The sequence below is a fragment of the Urocampus carinirostris genome, chromosome 16, assembly GCF_059441175.1.
Source record: "Urocampus carinirostris isolate Australia breed hairy pipefish chromosome 16, RoL_Ucar_1.0, whole genome shotgun sequence".
Classification (NCBI taxonomy): Eukaryota; Metazoa; Chordata; class Actinopteri; order Syngnathiformes; family Syngnathidae; genus Urocampus; species Urocampus carinirostris.
The window spans coordinates 13,166,977-13,187,559 of record NC_142364.1 but is presented as its reverse complement, the minus strand read 5'-3'; the positions used below and the strand labels follow the sequence as shown (position 1 = coordinate 13,187,559).

The 20,583-nt window shown below is 39.8% G+C and overlaps 1 protein-coding gene across 24 annotated transcripts in view; it reads right to left on the bottom strand.

Moving 5' to 3' along the window:
- fnbp1b (formin binding protein 1b) overlaps positions 1-20,583 on the bottom strand; it is a 77,930-nt gene that overhangs the window by 40,258 nt on the left and 17,089 nt on the right. For 23 of the 24 annotated variants that reach the window (XM_088319859.1, XM_088319869.1, XM_088319844.1 and 20 more), the window contains exons 2-5: positions 16,958-17,073; positions 9,943-9,999; positions 9,706-9,853; positions 2,487-2,549 (exon numbers count right to left, since the gene is read on the bottom strand). In XM_088319859.1, coding sequence (XP_088175985.1) covers positions 2,487-2,549; positions 9,706-9,853; positions 9,943-9,999; positions 16,958-17,073 — 384 coding nt within the window. Of the gene's footprint in view, positions 1-2,486; positions 2,550-9,705; positions 9,854-9,942; positions 10,000-16,957; positions 17,074-19,021; positions 19,314-20,583 lie in introns of those variants that run through there. The other variant, XM_088319860.1, reaches the window with a different exon arrangement.

Sequence of the window (20,583 nt, the reverse complement as noted above, 5' to 3'; positions counted from 1 at the left end):
AGCCTCACAAAGACATCATTGAATACAGTCATATTCGTTCTTGGGAGGGGGTGGTGAGGAGAACCCAGATAAGGACTAGTGGTGCTCTGTGCAAACTCGCTACTAAAACAAATAGATGAGACAGGGTTGTATTTGCTCCTGTGCAGTTTGTTTTGCTCAACCGGGATTGTGCTGGAAAGACTTCATGGTAAATACGAGAGGAAAGGCATTTGCAAATAATTGACTTTTAACTGTAACAAATAGTAAATGGCAGTAGTTATGGCAGTGTGTGCGTGTTTGTGTGTGTGGTTAGCGCTTCCACGGCACAGTCCTTCCTGAGCAGAGTTTGCTTGCTTGCATGGGTTTCTTCCGGGCACTCCGATGCGTACCAGCTAGATTGGCCAGTCCAAATTGTCCCTAGGTGTGAATGAGCGAGTGAGTTGTCTATCCCTGTGTGCCCTGTGTGCCCCACAACTGGCTGGCAACCAGTTCAGGGTGCCCCCTGCCCACTGCCCGAAGATAGCTAGGATGGGCTCCAGCCACCCCATGACCCTACTGAGGATAAACATTGCAGATAATGACTGATAGCATCACTAGGCCTTTTAATGCAAATAAAGATGTAAAGATAATTACATCAAGTTAAAAATACATAATTTAAGGGTAAAAGGGAAAAGAGTAACTTGTCGAAATGTCAGTAAATCAAATTAATGTTTGAATTACAAAGATGTAAAAAAATGTACAGTATTATAAAACTAAAATAATACAAACATTTTAATCTAAATAGAACATTTTAAAATGTGTATCAGTTATGTATTAATATTACTACTAAAAAGATATGTAGAAACAGTTGAAAATTGTATTTACAGAACAATATATCCATCCATCCATCCATCATCTGCAACGCTTATCCTCAGTAGGGTCGCGAGGGTGCTGGAGCCCATCCCAGCTACCTTCGGGCAGTGGGCAGGGGACGCCCTGAACTGGTGGCCAGCCAGTCGCAGGGCACACAGAGACAGACAACTCACTCACTCATTCACACCTAGGGACAATTTGGACCGGCAAATTAACCTGCATGTTTTCGGAATGTGGAAGGAAACCCGGAGGAAACCCATGCAAGCACGGGGAGAACATGCAAACTCCAGGAAGGTTCGATCTCATGACCTCAGAACTGTGCCGCACACGTGCTAACCACTGCGCTGCCATGCTGCCCAGTACAACATATGAAAATTGGAATTTATGTAAGAAAATTTTGCATGATGTTAAGTCCATTTTAACATTTAAAAGTACTGTTTGATTTTCTGTAATCAAAAACAATACAATACAAGATATTCTTAAAGGGACAATGTGTCGCTGTATGGTGCAGTGCAGGGGTCTCCAACATGGTGCCAACTGGGCACAGTTGATGTGCTCGCGGACCTCTGCTGAAAATAGCTCACCAGTGCTAGGTCATTGTGATTATCTAGTAAAATGATTTTGTTTTTATTGGCTGACTGAAGCGATGACCCTGATTTTGAATAATTGACATGGTAATAACATAGTAACAATATAGGAATAAAATGGTGATTTTTTATTTTACGAATTCAAGTACATACACCCCTGTTAATGGGCTTCATGGACAACAAAGTATTGATATTTATTTTAAAGCAATTAATTCGGAGAATAGAATGAGAATCTATTCATTTACTAAACAAATATATTTATTCATATTTGTATTCATTTATTTTACAGGAAATACATAAAATACGACTAACTAAATTCTAATTAATGGGTTTAACAAAGCAAATGAGCAAAACGCTCAGTTATTTTAAGCTTTGTTGCTAGCTATCTAACTACCCTCTTGGTTTAGAGGTCTTGGGTATCTAGCTAGCTTTTTACATTTTTTTGCATGCAGTCTAGCTTAACATTTACCTTTTTTTGCTAGTTATCAAGCTCAATTTTGGCCTCCTTTCTAGCTAGCTAACCTGTTAACCTTTCTAGCTAACTATAAAGCTACCTTTAGCTATTCAGCAAGCCATCTTAGTTGCAAATTCAAAAAATCACATCAAACTGGGTGCCCTTTGCGCTAATTAGTAACAAAAACTAGCTCTCAGCTTGAAAAAGTTGGAGACTATTTTACTTCAAATTCTTTGCTCGGCTGTTTTGAGGTTTTCGGGTAGCCGCAATAGCAAAATAGCGGACAATTATGTCAGCTCAGTGTAGATGGGGTTTATGTCATGTAAAACAAATTCTGATTTGTCAATCAACTAGTATTTTAGAAAAATGCATGATATATGATAGGTAATGTATTTTTCCTGAACGTTTAAATCTAAAACTACTACACATTTACCTTTCAATTGTCAGTGTTGAATCAGAATATCTTGCCACTAGTAAATGTTTATGATAGAAAAAAAAGTTTCTTTCTTTAAAGAATAAAGTGTGCTTTGTGAAGTCTATTAACATCAAAGCCAAACTAAACACAAAAAGCCAAGAATCTAAATCCGCCCGCAGAAGCAGTTGACATGACTCACCAACTCCAGCTGTTTCCACGAGCTCTCGATGTGCTGTTGTGCTTTGCGGCCATCGTGGAAGTACTGTTGGAAGACACACAAAAGAAAATGTAATCCACACGCATACGCCACCATCCAGACATAATGAGGATAATGGCTTCCCCGAGTTCCCCACAAAAACGATCAATATTAATCATGAGAAAGTGGAAGGGCGGTATCCGATGTGGGGTAAGCGGATATAAGTGTATATATGTCAAATTGATACTTTTATATGACCTAATTAGCTTGTTGAGAATTGTATTTCTTTTCATAGTTACAGTACCTTGCGCAAGTAATGCCCCACAACCTTACTCCCCCCTAAGAACTTTTTGACGTATTGCCATATTTCAAAAAATGTTTTCTAAGAATAAACAACATGTGGGACACCATTGTAAAAAGAAACCAAATTTATTCAACATTTTGTCTTCTTTTGACGAATAGAATTTAAAGACATGCATTTCAGGTGAATTGGCCGGTCCAAATTGTCCCTAGGTGTGAATGAGCGAATGAGTTGTCTGTCCCTGTGTGCCCTGCGATTGGCTGGCAACCAGTTCAGGGTGTCCCCTGCCCACTGCCCGATGATTGCTGGGATGGGCTCCAGCCCCCCCGCAACCCTACTGAGGATAAGCGGTACGGCTAATGAGATGAGAATTTTTTAAAAGTAGGCACTGCAAAAATATTGCCCGCCTTTGAGTTAGCACTTTGTAAGAACTTGTTTTGTTGTAGTCACAGCCACAAATCCTTTTGAGTATGTCTCCATAGGTTTTGTACATCTTGAAACGGAAATACGTCCCCATTCTTCCTTAAAATAATAGCTCAAGCTCCTTAAGGTTTGGTGGTGATCGTTTGTGCACAGCATTCATTATATCTTTTCACAAATGTTTTATCTATAGCAGAGATGTCCAAACTTTTCAGAAAGCGAGCCAGAATTGGCAAAATGAAAATGTGTGATGGCCGACTAATCAGCCTGGCATTCTTTGGACAGTCTTTAATAAATTCTCCCTCCGTGAAAGCTTTGCAGTGCTTGGCGCTCAGCGTCGCGACCTCGTAGCTTGCCTTGTAGCATTTTGATTTAACTCGCAGGGTCACGCGAAAAATCGCTGCTGGGTCGTTAAACAGCTTCCAGTTGCTTCACCTTTTCACAGCGTTCGTTTGCAGTTAGCTATTTGGCAGATGCAGTTTTTTTGTATTTTGAAAAAAATCCTCCAATTTCCACTTGTCTTGGAAATTGCGGCCATCATAGTCCACTTTCCCTTTTTGTATTTACAGTCGCCATGTCGGAATTGGGGTGGCCTAAAATGCTCACAGAAAGCCGAGGGCAAGGTGGCCAAAGGGCTTCGGCCATCATCTGGGAAATTGTGTTGTTTTTTTTTTCCCCCGGTACAAATTTATTTTATACAACATTTCTGGCAGTCCACATATTATTAATTATATGACAGGATCTGCAGGGCGCTAAAAATTTAATCAAGGGCCGCAACTGGCCCCGGGCCGGACTTTGGAAATACCTGCTCTATAGGATTGAGGTTTTGGCTTGGCCTTTTAAAAACCTTTGTAATGTAAATTTTAAACTATTTAATTAGAGATTTTGCTTTATGTTAGGGTAGTTGTCCTGTTGGAAGATGAACCTGCGCCACATTCTCAGGTTCCTAGCAGACTCGTCCTCTTAAAACGCTTTAACACTGGGCAGATTTATGCATTTATTTATGAGTACGACTAATAGTTGTCTCATGCATTGATTGTCAAACTTGCGCTGTGTATGCCTGCAGGTCATCGGATGTGATCTTGGTTGCCTCTGATGAGTATTTTCCCTGTTTTGGCCGAAAGATTAGAGGGACGGCCAGGCCTTGCTCGCACAGCGCTCTGGGAGATATGTAAATGTTGTGAAATCTTCTTGTATTCCATTCCGGCTTTGAACTTTTCCACAACTTTATCCCAGACCTGCCTGGTATGTTCTTTGGTCTTCATATTGCTGTCTCCTCTCCGTGGTCTCCTTTCACAGACCTCTGACCCCATCACAGAGCAAGTGCATTTAAACTGAGACTTTGTGCACTCTGTCATTCAGAAGTCACAAGGGAACGTCCGGAGTCAGTTGGCTAAGCTGAGAGAACAGGAGGCTAATATTTTTGCTACACTTACTTTTCATTTCTTTTATTGAAAACATATATAAAATGTTGAAATAATTTGGTTACCCTTTAGGATTGTGTCTCATGTGTTGGTGATTCTTACAAAAATAGTGTCTTGTTTTTTAGCTTTAGGTTTGAAGCCTGAAATGTGGCAATATGACAAAAAGTTGTTGGAGGACCGATATTTTTGCTAGACACAGCACAAAGAAAATAGAACTTGTATACTTATGAGTATTCGTATTTGCAAGACTCGTTTACCACAATAGTCACGCTTCTGTTTTTCCCAAAGTTTCGAGGGAAGCTGGTTAAAATAAGGAAGTTCCTCACTAACGGAGGAAGTACTCCGACACAGAACGGAGGAAGTACTCAGACACATCACAGAGTCCCGGGAGTCCCGTCATGAGCTTGAAATGTGTGCAATGTTTTTTTTTACCAGCAATTAGGACTAACAACAGATGTATGAGCAACAAAGCCATGACAGACCAAGTAACTTCATTCTTACAAGCAAATGGCATTTGTGGAAAATATTTGACATCCTGTGTGCTTCCAATATGCCAATCAAAAACTGCACTGTAATTACAAGGTCCTGAAAATAAATACGGCACATTTTCCAAAGACAAAGGAATTCAAGCAGACCCTGAGGCTCCTCTCCAGGTTATCAGACATGAGCGTAGGCATGCAGGAAAACACCAGTGCAACTATCCAGAAGCACTTTCGTTTGTCCAAAAAAGCTATGCTGTACTTACACAAATGCAGAAAATGTTCGATGAACAGGAAAATTGCCTGATTCAGTAAACTCATAACAGGTGAAAATGCACGCAGACAAAATGTGAATCTTATTTCATTAAAATCATATTTGTGCAAACGAGGTCTAATTATGTGGTCATCTGCATGCACATCGAAGTTCTAAGGAGTCTGTTCATTGGCATGATGTACTTCACAGGAATGCACACCTTACACGCACAGTACTGCACGGTTGTAACCACACAAAATTATCACTGCAAACAACCACAAATCATAGAAGAAAAAGAGGAGATAAGGGCGATAAGAATAAGGAATTTACACTGAGACAAAAAAGGCAAGAGCTGTTAATAAAAAGACTAAATAGCCATTTTCCTGCCTATTGGAGTCGCTACAGCACTCATACTTATGGACTCATGACTTGAATTCACATTGCTTCAGTAAACTTTGTATTAGTTAAGCCTGAACTAACAATGTTTGGGTTTTGTTGATCTTCATATTTTTGACTCGGTGTGATAGGTCCTTGATTTTAACGAGAGAATCACAACTACAGTACTTGGTCATGAAACTAACTATCTATTTTTTATAATTCGTAATCCTTTGGATAACCTTTCCATTAAAAACCATCCAAATTCTGTTAACATTTAGCTTCTCAACATACAATATACTTCTTTATTGACTTTTGAAATAGAACCACTTTTCTTGGCATTCTTTTCAAAACCTTACATTTTGCGGATAATGGTACCATCATCTGTGAGGGACTCTCCTTTTCATATTTTATTGACAGATTTTGGGGTTTCTTTAATGAAAATTATTTCGGAAGTGCCTATTTTCTGACTCTGGGTGAAAATATTTAATAAATTAGCATGAATTTGTTTTCTAAATTATTTATTGAACTACTTTTCTGTTTCAGTTTATATGGACTGAAACCAAGGGCGATTTTCCAGACTGCCTGGTTGGTTGAAAAAAAAAACTAATTAACTTCACTTAAAATGATTTAGAATCATTCAACAGTGTTTAGGAGTGTCACTTCCCAATTGGGGACATCGCATTACACTTTGTGGTTTGCAGAATTACTGGCAATGCCGAGTTTTTACTCATTTATTTCCTATAGCGTACACACGCACACGCACATAGAAAAAAAAGCATGGAACTGGTTGCATAATTCCACCCAATACTTTACAGATTAGGGTTTGTTGCCAAAGTCATGGTATTAGTCGGTAAAACAGTTCTTCAAAATAACCACTGTATGACGTACTCTTACCGGAGCCTCCACAGACTCCACCTTTATACTGAAAGTGACACTAGCCGAGCGATAGAAAGGCAGGGAGGGAGGCGAGAGCGGTGCCAGGAATCAAATGGACTGAACCATTTCAAGGCAGTGGAGTATTTCTGAAACTGCGTATCACGACCAGAATGGAATCAGGACCCAATTGTGTAAAGTTAACCACAAGTTTTATTGATAGAAAGAGGAAGAGCAGCGCCCGCGAGCACGCGGGAAGCAAGTCGCTCACAAAATCGGAGCTTGATCCGATTACGGAAGGGGATCTTCCATAGCGGGAGATGGTGGTGTCAGGGAGGGAAAAACAGGTCGATACCTGGGACAGGAGAGCAAAAACGGTCGGGATCAAAAACGGGTCGTAGCCGGAGACAAACGGGGGGGAGATCGGGAACGGATAGGTGGAAAAAACGGGTGCAAAAACGGGACAGGCAGAAGTCAGGGTCTAAAAGGCTTGCCTTGTAACAACAGAGGTTCGCGGACGGACTGACAAAAGGAGAGTGACAGGACTGGGTTTAAAAGGGACAGGGAACCAATCAGATAGCCCGCAGCGGCTGGCGACAAATGAGCGGGCACAGGTGATCCAAATCGGTAATCATGACACTGCGTTGTTCACATTTTTGTTGTTTTATTTTTTAGCTAGCATTTTTTTACACATCGAAGCCTTTCCTGTCCTTTATCAAGAAAAGCGAGTTTTTAAAATGATGTGATTTGGGGGGAAGATTGGGTTGATTTTGGAGGTGCTTGCTAGTTATTCCCAAACCTTACCCAATTCATGGAGAAAATAACTAATTAATTGATAGCTAATTAACCAGTCATTTAAACAATCACAACCCAACTTTTGACTCAGTTTCAAATATTATTTTTTTTTCACATTTCTGCCATCATGTAATTCAGTTTTGTTCCTGACTGTGTTTCACAGTTCTATACCTTCTTCATATGTTTTTGCAATTCTATTCTTAGCATGTGGTTCCGTCAGGCTTTATTGCCTTCAGCGCTTGTAAACACAAACATACACGCTTCTTGTGCATGCACTGGTTTTCAGAAAATTTTGGGCTAGTAAAATGAATAAAATGCAATTTTTAATTGGTCCTAAATGGTTGACAGTCTATTGTGCTGTGGGTATGAGTGCACAAAAACAGAACCAGGTTGGTCTACATGCAAGATAGCAATGCAGTAGCACACGAGTTGTTAATAAAGAGGACACCTAAGCCTGAGATCAGTATCCTATATGCTGACTGACCATCTTGTAATTGTTTTATATTGCAATCACAATCCGGTGGCCTTGTTTCACAAGGTTGCTTACCGATCTCTTCTAAGATTGTGATATATTTTTCTAGGGGGTCTTTTTTTAATCCAGATCTAAATAAGTATGCTTGCATAACTAGCCTGTATTCAGAAACCTACGCTTTAATGAAAGAAATAAAATCCTAAAATTCCAACATTCCAGGTCTTACCTCGGATGCTACCTCTGAATTTAGCCTGAGGTGCATAGTGAAGGGCGGGTGTGTGTTACACAAAGTAAAAAAGCCTCATGAAAACTTACTGAACATTCATATTACAAAACATTTTAGCTCACCTCTTATAAAAATAAATCAAATTCATACACAGACTTTTAACTTTTGTTACTAGCCTACAAATCACAAACCACACTTGACTCACAACTTAAAGGATAGAATGTGTGTTTTAATGTGCATTTCATTATGAAAGAATATTGGTTTTAAAATATTTTTTTAAACAATTTTGGTTACGACAATCCCAAACCTTTTAAAAACATATTTATGGAGTCTAACCTAAAATACAACCCCAAGGTTTAATGCAGTGGTCCCCAAACACCGGCATGTGGACCAGTAAAGGGCCGTGGGTCATTTGCTACTGACCCAACAAAGAAAAAAAAGTCTCATTTTTTTCCTATACCGTATATATTCATGTATAACGAGCCTTTTTTTCTTTCACCCAAAAATAACTCAAAATTTGGGAACGTGTAATACATGCGGATTTACAGTAGTATAATACCGCATTTGAGCAATTTTTGATTATTCGAAAAATTTGCCTGAACACATTTGCATAATATTGGATGCATCAAAAACCGAACCCGGGTCGAGTCGCTGCAGGGAGGCCGCCGAATCTAGACCCGGAGGAATGTAGATTACAAAGGAAAACGCATTAGGTTTTAACTCATCATCACACTATTCTAACTCATAGTACCATGTTGATGATTTTATGATTGAGATGGGCTGCGAGAATATTTATCCACATTTAACCGGTCCACTGGTTTAGTGTACTTTGAGTTGGTCCATTTGACCCACAAAAGAATGATCTGTCAGTGGCTTTTTTGTGTGTGTTGATAAATGTAGTTAAAGTGCTAAAAAGTTGTGGGAACATTACCGCAAGCGCCATTCGACAATATACTCTAATCACTGGAAACTGGTCAGAATGGTCCAAATCAAATCCAGCTAACAGAGCAGGAAAATGACTTCATTTTGGGGGGGGGACTTCACAAAAGATTAGTTACCCTCCTCCCCCTGAACAACATGAACAAAGAGTCACATAAAAACGATCGTTGGTCATGACTCTGGGCAACATGCCATCAGTGAACATACACAAAAAGAGGGTCAGTGTGCCTTTAAAAAAAACGATTGGATTTGGCTTTTTTCCCCCTCCAGTTCCCTCCGTTACATCAGGGAGCTTCGTGACTTTTTTTTAATCATACATTTTCCATCTGGTCACGCTTTGCTTAATGAGTACATAGATGTTTGTAATTATACACAAGACTCCGAGCCGCAATTAATTTGTGCATCTTGTTTTTTCCCCAAACACGCTTTCAACCTTGACGAATGTGATTCAAGAGGATTCAAGTTGTTGCCGTTCCGCACTTGTAGGCGAGCCTCTGGGTGAAGCTATATTTACTTGAGCATGACCTCAGCGCAGGGCGAGTGAAGCGTGCTCACGGAATGGGCTGCTTCACTCTGCGTTGGAGGAGACGCTCTGCTTTCCCATTTGACCTTGTTTTGCTTCTTTGCATAAATTTAGTCAACGGAGGAAAACGACGACTCACCGATTTTCTTTCGGTCTTGAGATCCTGTAGGTAGCGCGAAAGCTCAGCGATGATCTGCGACGACAGGTTTTCAGCAATCACCTCGTGTTGCCCGGCATAATCGTTGAGTTCGTTGAGCGTGGTCAGGAAGGCTCTGCAGAACGTGTACCTAAAAAGATCCAGTAACGTTGACAATTTATTCAAAAGCGCATTAGTGGAACTGCACATTTACGATATTGGTCATATACAGTAGCTTACTTGTTCTCCTCCTCTTCCCTGGAGTTCTTCTTCGGTTGGTACTTCTTGGATAAATTTCTGTGAGAGCACAATGGACGTATGAAAAACATGGCATATAAATGTTTCCAGTATTTTTTCGGACGATAAGGCGCACCTAAAAATCCCGAATTGCCCACAAATTTTAAAGTGCGCCTGATAACCTAGTTTGCCTTATATACTGCAAAATACAGAACATTTTACTAGCATGTCTGTGCATTAATTAATTAATCAACTGATAAACATCGCTGACATAAATAGCAATTCATGATAACCAACGGGATTCCATTCTGGGTCGTGGCTGTGAAAGTGCCAGCACTTAATCACTAGACCACCGGTGATAGAGATGACATGCGAAAAGGCATTAGGTTTTATCTTATTATCACATTATTTTTACGCTGCCAGGAAAAAAAGTGAGAGAATGGAGAAAACAGACAAACGTCCTCAAAGTTATAAATAAACGCCTATTAAAGTCCGATTGACGATCAGATACACCAAAGAGTTGTTCCCGTCATCGTGCTTATTTTGTGTTCATTGACATTGTTCAGGACTACTTTTTGTATTCTCCATTCTTTAACGTTTGTTTCTGGCACCGTGGGTAAAAATAGGGGAGATAATGCGTTAAAATTAATGCCTTATCATATGCCATCTGTATCATTATTGGTCGATTGGTTAGGTTTTGGTGTCACACCGCTGCAACCTAGGTCCTATTCCTGTTGCATACAATGTTTTGAGATTTTGATCAGCGACATTTTTCAACATTGCTTCAATATTCTACTGTTGATTCAATTCCATGCAGCTTAATCTGGTGCAATTTAAATATGAAAAATATATGGGAAACGACGGTTGTTGGGGGGTGTGCACTTTATAATCCAGTGCGCCTTATGGTGGGAAAATGTGGTACTTCTAAGTCCAGATGCTGACAGGTGTTACAATAGCACCTTTTTGCAAAGACGACAGTTACTAGCTGTGTTTTTGTATTTCATGGTGCTAAACTGACTGAGTAGGTGCATACAAATGATGATGTTACTGATAAACCGAACGGCCTTGAGAAAATAAAATATCCCAAGATATTTTTACTCTCTAGAGCACAGAGTGACCCATAGTGCACCATTGACCATCCATTTTCTCACAGTTACCACACTAGTCTGTGAGAAAAGTTAGTGAAACGGAAATATGGAAAAATATGGTCAAAATCTGCGGCAAGCATAGCTGTTGTGGCTGTCATGACCGCTGGGAACATTGAATAAACAGGGAGTCAAAACCCTTTTTGAAGCTGAGAACCAGTAACAAGCGAAAAAGTAACCAATTTCATATACTATTCTGAGGTAAACTGTTATCATGATATGACTATATTGTTGTAATGTAATGACCAAGGTGTTTTTTCTGTGATAAAATAGGCTCACTCAACCACAAAATTCTAGAAAAGAATTTCCATTGGATTATTACAGACATAATTGATAAGGCTTATTCTGACGACATGTATTCAAAGTTATTATCAAGAACCAATCAGATAAGTAAAAACACTGATCATATTATTTTTATTCAAGTGTAATGAAATCATTTGTTTGACTTCATTTTGAAGTTTCATAGAAAATCTCAATGGCGGGTTAATAATTTTCAGATTTAGCTTGTAGGCTACTGTGGTGGTCTTCCGGGGCTACGTGAGACCATATTGGTGACCCCGGTTAGAAGCAATGAAACGTATTTGATAAAAAAAGAAAACTGTCAAAAACAATAGCTTGTGACAAAGGTCAGCAATGAACTCAACTTAATTGAATCAACTAGCTCTTTACCGCACGCATCTATTTTGGTAAATACGTGGGAGCATTAAGTGACTTCCATTATTATATTTGCCTGACACAGCCCTTGTGGAACTGCCAAAACCAGTGACTGTCCAGTCAATTCCGAAGAGTGCTTTCCGCCCCAGCTACGACATCTCCATCCTTCGCGCAGGGTCATAAATCACCCCACCCCAACACTACCACTCTTGGAGCCCTGGGGAGGTCAAACCCAAAGCCAGTCACCAGAAACAAACACGCGCAAACATGCTTTCCTATCATGGGCCATGTTGTGACTTGGACTGAGCGGCACAAGACAGACGACGTATGCTACGTGGTTACTCTGGCTACAAGAAGTAGGTCTTGGGAAAGATTTACCAAACATGGAAAAAAACAGATATTATTTAAAATTTTAAGATATCCTAGAAAAAAATATATTTTACACTCCCCCCATTAATAAATCCTTATTTCAATAAGAAACGAATAGCAATTTTACCAGAATAAAAAGGTTACCTTCAACATACCGTAAATTCCGGACTATAAGCCGCTACTTTTTTCCCAAATGTTCAGCCCCGCAGCTTATTCAGTGAAGCGGCTTATTTAAGTAATTTTTCTAACGAGTGCCGACCACCAGCGTCACTCGAGGACAAAAGGTAAAATTTAGACCGGTGGAATTGGGCGCCGAGGTGAACTGCATCCTCTTGGGCTATGATCGAATTGTCCGTGTGACAGGGGATAGAGATTTGTTCCAAATGTGAGGGAGACGCCCTTGAAGACGTCAATAATGAGGAGAAAAACGATTTACGGTATATTAATAAAATGAAATCGTGCTTTTACTAAACTTAAATCGATCTTCCTAGCTTACTGTTTTATGAGTGTAAATGATTGATTGTAAGCCAATAAAGTGCTCGAAGTTTTCTTTAATTGTATGATGAAAATGGTGAAATATTAGAAAATTATTGTTTGAAAGACAGTCCAATTGCCAACCAAAACCCCAAAAAAGATGAAAAAAAGAAGAGTTTATTCAAGCGCTTCTAAGAGAGACTCGTAAGTGAACACACCTCAAAAGCAGCTTGACAAGAGAGGATTCCTGCCAGAAGATGGCATCGGCAAATACAATATTTTGAAATTATGGACACCACCTTTAAGTAACTGCGGGAGGGAGACAACTTTAAGTGGTCTTGACCCTTTGAACGTGACGTGACATTACCTTCTCTGGCAGAATGAGAGTCATGACGGATGGCAATTTGCACTTGAGCGCACGGCAGTTGAGTTGAAACTAGGGCTGCACGATTAACCGAAATCTAATCAACATTGCGATGTGACCCTAAAAAAACTCCCTATAAGAGTTGACTTACATTTACCTCTTATCCCTGTAATATTCACCTAAAATCTCAATCCAAGACATACCCAAAGTAAATTGAATGCTGTTCTTAAACCATTTAGAGAGTATGGAAGGTTTTGGTCTATTTTGAAAGGTGACATTTTGTTCCCAATGGAATTAAACCCTGCACGTGCTACTAACATGAGCAATCTAAGTTGGAACACACAGAAATAGTAGGCTCTTTTTCTAGCCTGTTTTTTTTTTGCAATCACATGCAGGATGAGTGTGGCATGAGCATCTTAGCTGGAAAACAGCTGGGACAAATGCAATCACAATTTGAAAAACAAAACATTAGTATTTTGCACATTTTTCTAAGGGTATGTCTAAGTGTTTCCAAAGGTGGACATTTGAAGACTCCAAAAGGACCAGTAACTGGTGACATTATACAGACACGTCTTTACTTCTCAACAGTGTGATGGCCCTGTTACTAGTATTAAACCTTGGATGAATAAGTGGGATAAAAAAATAACCCCAATGGGTTATTTTGTAATAAAATAAGTAGTACTGTAATATTATGATACAAAGTCGTTTTGCGCAAATCGGACATTTCGCACCGTACATTTGTTGGCAAAATGAAGCGCAGCAACGCATACCAGATACAAAGAACTGGTAAGCATCCAGACTTTTATAAAATTTTAGATCAGCACCGGTGTATGGGGATACTCCATTTACTATATAGTGGTACAGATCGTGTGGACTGAAGTCAGGCATACTGGAAGATTTGTTTATATGTGTGAATATATTAGCAGGAAGACTGTATCGTCCGGTAGCTAGCATTGCTAATGCTATCCTTAGAGTTTCTCTAAATAGCACTCTCTATGCTTTCAGACAAGGTGAGCCGCTTCATCTGACAGCTGCACAATATATGTTGACAAGTTTCCCAATGGTTTTGTATATAATAGTTGTTTTTGTTTACTGACCTCATTCGCTGCTTACTATGAGTTACTACCGCCCGTCATGGTGTCATCACATGGTTAGGTAACGTGTGTGCAAAGGGTCATTATTCGTTGATATGGGACACAGGCTTTGTTGTTTTATTATTTCATAGATTTTATCCAACTTCACAAAGTGAAATAAAATGTGCTGAAGAATTAGCTTTTTTGGAGAGTGGGTTTGGGGGTTTTGTTGAATTTTGTCTTAAAATATATGGTGTGGCTCTCTCTCTCAAAAAAAATAAGAATATTTTGCTTTGATGGCTCTTTAAGTCAATGTGTTCCCCGACTCCTGCCATAACCCTACCCTAATGAGAATGCCAACAATGCAAAACGGAAGGATGAATGGACAACGGAGTTCCCACTTAACTGCTTTGGAACATGAATAAATCAATACTAAATACTGCAATGGTGGAAAACTGCACTTCACCCTACTTAATCTATCTTTATCCCTGATGCCTCTCGTATACTGTTGCTAGGCAGATCATAGTCCGTCTGCCCTTCTTGTACTCATCTAATTATAGCACCCAGGTCACCATTCAGTTATTCCAAGATAGATGCCACTTGTAAAGACTGCACCTGTTTAATGTACTTAAGGAAATATGTCAAAATAATCGTCAATAGTCCTCATTGTCTCTTTTCTGCAGGGGTTAATGTTGGACTGGAATTTGTGGGGGAGGGAGAAGCATTAATATATTGCCTTGACCGGCGCATTGTGCATGTTTACGCCAATGCAATTGGAAGAGGATTAGATGTAGATTAGTGCATAGTGTGTGGTTGCTTTGGAAGCCAACAGACATACTGCAGGTGGAGTTAAAGGTGGTGTTTTTACTATCACCTTGTTTTGATCTTGCATAATACATACATTTATTTTTAAAAATGGGGTATTTCCTTGAAAAGAATGAAAAATAATTTGGAGGATAGACCTGTGAGAAATCGGAAGCAGATTTCAAATATTTATGTATATGTCATTAACTATTCAAATAAAATCAAAGCACAGGCAAAGGAATTCTTTGCTCTTATCTTATTCCATGTCATATTTTGAAAAACTGGAAATACTTAATATTCATAATGCTAATTTACCCAGGGTTCGTACACCTTTTCATATCTAAATTCAAGCCAACTTTCCAATTTATCCCGTACCATTAAAGGAAGGAATCCGGTGTCATGTATTTTGCAGTTTACATATACTATTTATGCATTCATCAAGACATGGGATTTTTAGATCGTGCTCAATTGCAATCATATATTTGTGGATCTAAAAATACGTGTGTAAATATCCATTCATCCATCCATTATCTACACCGCTTATCTTCAGTAGGGGTGCTGGAGCCCATCCCAGATATCTTCGGGCAGTGGGCAGGGGACACCCTGAACTGGTTGCCAGCCAGTAGCATTGCACACAGCGACTCATTCATTCATTCACAGCAACTCACTCATTCATTCACACCTAGGGACAATTTGGACCGGCCAATTAACCTGACATGCATGTTTTTGGAATTTGGGAGGAAACCGGAGTGCCCAGAGGAAACCCACGCAGGCACAGGGAGAACATGCAAACCCCAAACGGGAGGCTGCGGTAGCTGGACTTGCACCCTGAACCTCTGCCCCGGGGGGGTGGCACCCTAATCACCAAGTTGCCCTGCCGCCCACGTGTGTAAATATAAGACAAATCTCTCTGTTTGGGTAAAAATTACACAGTTGCAGGAAATTCTCACAATTTTCCAATGGGAAACGCTATCTTAATTTTTTACATGGCCCATAATTAATACTTAATCCTTGCATCAATATACATTTCATTGTGGCTTGTTTAGGTGTCTCATGTAACAAAAAGTTAGCCAGAAAATCTTAGTTAAGCTAGTCATCTCCGTAAATTACTTTTTGAATGACTAGGGAGAGCTGTCTCTCCCATTGTGAAGAGTTGGACTTCTTTTTTCATTGTTTGTATTTAGCATTTTCTAGCTGTCTTTATTAAAACGACACACTCCCAGCATCTTGGTCTTATGCACCTGTCTTCTTGGGAACGACGCGTAGGGCGTGATGATGTTTCCCATGACAACAAACTAATGCCAGCTGCTGTTAATCATGAGACAGAAGAAATCCAATGGCAAGCGGAGCCGCCAAAGCAGGTTTGTCGGCATTGTTTTTAGTTAGACTAGTTTTATTTCTCTTCATCTAATGCATGTTCTATCAAGTCAGACTGCTGAGAAACATTGCAAAAAATATCAGCATTTACAAACACTTCACCCCAAATTAAATTACTTTTAAAACTTTGAAAACACCATATCCAAATTCTAGCATTTTTGAGGCTTTCAAGCATACGTAAAAGCACTGCTTAAACATTGTGGTAGCGGCCGGAAACACTCATGAGCAAATGGGTCATCCTATTATCTCAAGCTGACTTTAACTCTCACAGCAACAGAGAAGATGGCTGTCAGGGTTTGTTGCTAAGGAAATACTGTGACGGTATTGGCTAGTCTGTTAAAAAAAAAAAAAGGTAGGTGGGGAGTTGAAACCATATTGCAGACCCTGTTTAAAGATGTCTAATGGTGTGTAAAGGGGGATTAAACCCCCAACTATGTCAGGCTGCTCATACGCTCCTCGCCTCGTTGGTGGGGGGTGACAAACACTTGTGATGGGAGGAACGCAAATCTGGGTCAGACCTAGGGGGGGCGTATGGAAGGCTGATACCTACATGTTGCCATGGAAACGCACTAGCGCCAACCTTCTGAATGCACCACACACAATGACACGACTTTCTCTCGCTTGAAGCAGAAATCAACAACAGATAACAGTAGCGCATGTGACTTTCTCTTATTCATGCATCACTTGTTAAACCAAGCCACAAAATCACATTTAAGCCAAAATGTGCAATTTTATATGACTGATATTTAAGTACTCACCTAATTTGTTTTGCATAGTTGGCTTCAATCTCGGACCTCTCCTTCACAAATTTGGCGTACCTCTCCAGAAACTCGATCCCCCACTGCGTATGCTTTTCCAAGTTGTCAAATTGATCCTGCAGGAAACATTGAGTTCTATTTCATGGCAGTCATATCAGAGTTTTTGACGTTTAATAAACTCATTTCAAGGTTGTAGGTGAAAACGTACAAGTAAAAATATTTAAAAGTCCTGGTTGGAATGAAGCCTGCTAAACTAAACATATGAGGGTACGGCTAGGCCAGATGGCTGAAAAATAAAACTTTTATATATCAGCCAAACTTTACCAGCCAATATGGATGATGAGAATCGAGATAAAACAGAAAAAAATTATGTTACTGCAACTGCCACTGAAAATATTCACATATTTATTAGATATCATAAATCTATTCTTTTTAAGTGTTGTTTTACCCTTTTATCTTGTTGAGGTTTTTTTATTTTTCTTACCTGCACTTAAAGTATTAGCCCTCCAATTTCTTTATACTTGTATTGTGACAATAAAGGCCATTTATTCACTCATTCATTTATTATGGCGTACACAGCAATACCATTACAGCATTCTGAGCAAGAGAAAAAGCTTGCATGAGAGAGTGTGTTCATGCCACATACTGCATCAAGTTTGTGATCACCAAATGTGTATTAAGCACCTGGGAAACTTTGCAGAATAAGGAGTATACATTAGTACCAAGGCACCTGGAGTTAAAACATAGTAGGGTGCATATTGGTTAGGCAGATTTGAAGCTAGATATGCTAACAAATAACATGAATAAAAACTTGTGTATAAAATACTGAATTTCATCATCAATATAGATTATATTTTTATAGTTCTTTTGGAAAAGAAATTCTGGTTACTTGTTTTTGTAGTAGAGTTGTGGCGTCACGGTGTTACTACCGTGATGTCATAAGTTGACATGATAATATTAGTTTAGAACATTGCTTTGTCTCAGTTCTGAAAATGTATAACCCCGCAATCGCCCAGGCCTCCACTCTGCAATACCAATAAAAAGCTGCTGCTAATACAATGCAATGAGAACGCACACAGCACTTATCAAAACATACCCTCGAGGACACAGAATCTACTCACAACACTGACGCTATTTTTTTGCAGAAAAAAACATGCCAGATTGGCGTCACTTTGGCAGCTCCCCATCCTGTCATCTCGAATGTATTGAGTGAGCACTCAATACATTTATGAACAGAGCCTGCAGGCGATATGACTGATGCATCTGTGCTGAAAACTGTGTTTGTGACACAGGAAGCATCTGTGGCGGGGCATGACAAGTTTGCTTTTCCACATATCTTTCGTGTTCACCGAATCACCGGGGTAGCCTTAAAGCGGTACAAACTCAAAATATCCACAAGGTGTCCATGTTTTGGGTGGTAGAGTTAGGTTTGGATTGTATTTTTCTTAAAAATGTGTTGGTAAATCAATACACTGCATGGAAACCACTGTGACAATGAGCCAGAATCGCTAAATTTTGACTGTTGTGCTACCGCAATAAAAATGGCCATCCACTTAGAGCTATTCCTGCTGACTTCAGGACAACATGTAGATATTCCCTGACCAGTTAGTTGTGGGGCATGAACAAACAAGCACTCAAACTGACATTGATGCTCATGGACAAGTTTAAAAACCAATACCCTTTTATGATAAATTCAGCAATGTTTCCTCAAGCTTTTTCTTTGTAAAAGGCAATAATGTTACATGAATAAGGCTGTAATAGCCTTAACTACCAAAAGTCTTATGGTGTAGGAGGATATTACCGACTTGAATTAAAGAGGAGTTTCCGGCCAGCATTGTTTGCGAGCTTCAATGGGTAATTACTCATCAACGAGTCACTCGACAGACGGATGCTGCTTCAAAATGCCTCAAATTGGGTGCAAGGAGCATAAATTAGGGGTCGTTCAAAATTTGAAATAAATCATCAGATTATTTTAGTTAAATTTTAATTGCCCCTATAATTATGAAGAGGAACCAACAATAAATTAAAATTTAAAAAAAAAACACTGTGCATGATCATCATTACCCTTTTTTGCAACGGTACCATCATATTCAAGATCCAGATCCCGGGTTAGTCCGAGACAGCGTCCATTCAAAAGAGCATATCCAAGTAGTGATTGAGAAATGTGCCAGCTGACGACAGAGCAATAATGAGTTATTCCCGAAAAATCCTGTAGAGACTCCACTCCCCGAGCTAATGTGAAATATGAAGCGGACCGTAGTATTAATGTTTCATCAGGCATAAGTTTCAACGGACGTTATGGCGGCGGAGGACGGTTAGGGAGTGGAAAAAAAGAAGCGAGGTAAAGGAGACAGACTAGGGAGGGAAGAAGGATGGGGCGGGATTATACAGGAAAGGGATTACAATAGAGGGGGGGAGTGTTGGCCTTGAACCTCCCATCCCATAGTTGACTGTACCAATTTTTCACGACGTTACCAACAAAATAAAATCCCTGTTTTGGCTCATTTTGGCTTTGTACCATTTGGTCAAGAAGATTCAAACCATACTCTCTAAAGGTTTGAGGTTTTCCTTTGTACAGCAATCAACAAACTTTTTCAAAAGTGAATTGGCAATCACTTGAGTTGAGCATTACTTTCTGAGGTCATGGGAACCTCCTGAGTGGGTTCAAATCCAGCTCCCGGCTTTACTGTGCGGAGTTTGTATGTTCTCCCCGTGCTTGCGTGGGTTTCCTTCGGGCACTCCGGTTTCCTCCCACATTCCAAAAACATGCATTTCAGGTGAATTGGCCGGTCCAAATTGTCCCTAGGTGTGACTGAGCGAGTGAGTTGTCTGTCCCCGTGTGCCCTGCGATTGGCTGGCAACCAGTCCGGGGTGTCCCCTGCCCACTGCCCGATGATTGCTGGGATGGGCTCCAGCATCCCTGCGACCCTACTGAGCATAAGCGGTGCAGCTGATGAGATGAGATGAGATATATATATATATATATATATATTTATATATATCAGGAAAAAATAATGAGAAAACATAAAATTAGTTTGAAGTAATACAAACAGACTTTCAGATTAAATGGATCTCCTTTAGTCTAACTAATAAAAATCTCCTCTCCAGTTTACAAACAGCACATTCTCTCAGGTTTTTCATGATATTCTCATGTTTTGAGATGGATTATATGAGTTTTTGCCATGATCAGTATTAAAACAATAAAAGAATTGCAAAATTTCAGTTGGTATCTTTGAGGATGGCAAAAATCACAGTGACCAAATGATAAGAGTGCTGTATCTGAGTCAGATCAGGGGCTTCTCCTGCTATTGGTATCCATGGAAACAATTACTATCTGTTTTATGCTGTGGCGCGCACCCCTACCCAAAAAACAGCCTGTAGAGGGATGAGCATCGCCAGGCTGTACTTGCCCAAGACACACCAAAGGAAGTGATGCCCCTACGACCCAGGTAGTTAAAGGATCTGTGAACTGCACTACAGAAATTAATGAACGTCATCACAATATTCTATTTGTTTTAGTCAGTCCTTTACTTGCCCAAAACGACAAACATGAATTTCCCCACTAAACCTCGTTTTAATTGCCAACTTCATCTGTTACCTTTGTAGACGTCAATTAAAAAAAATCA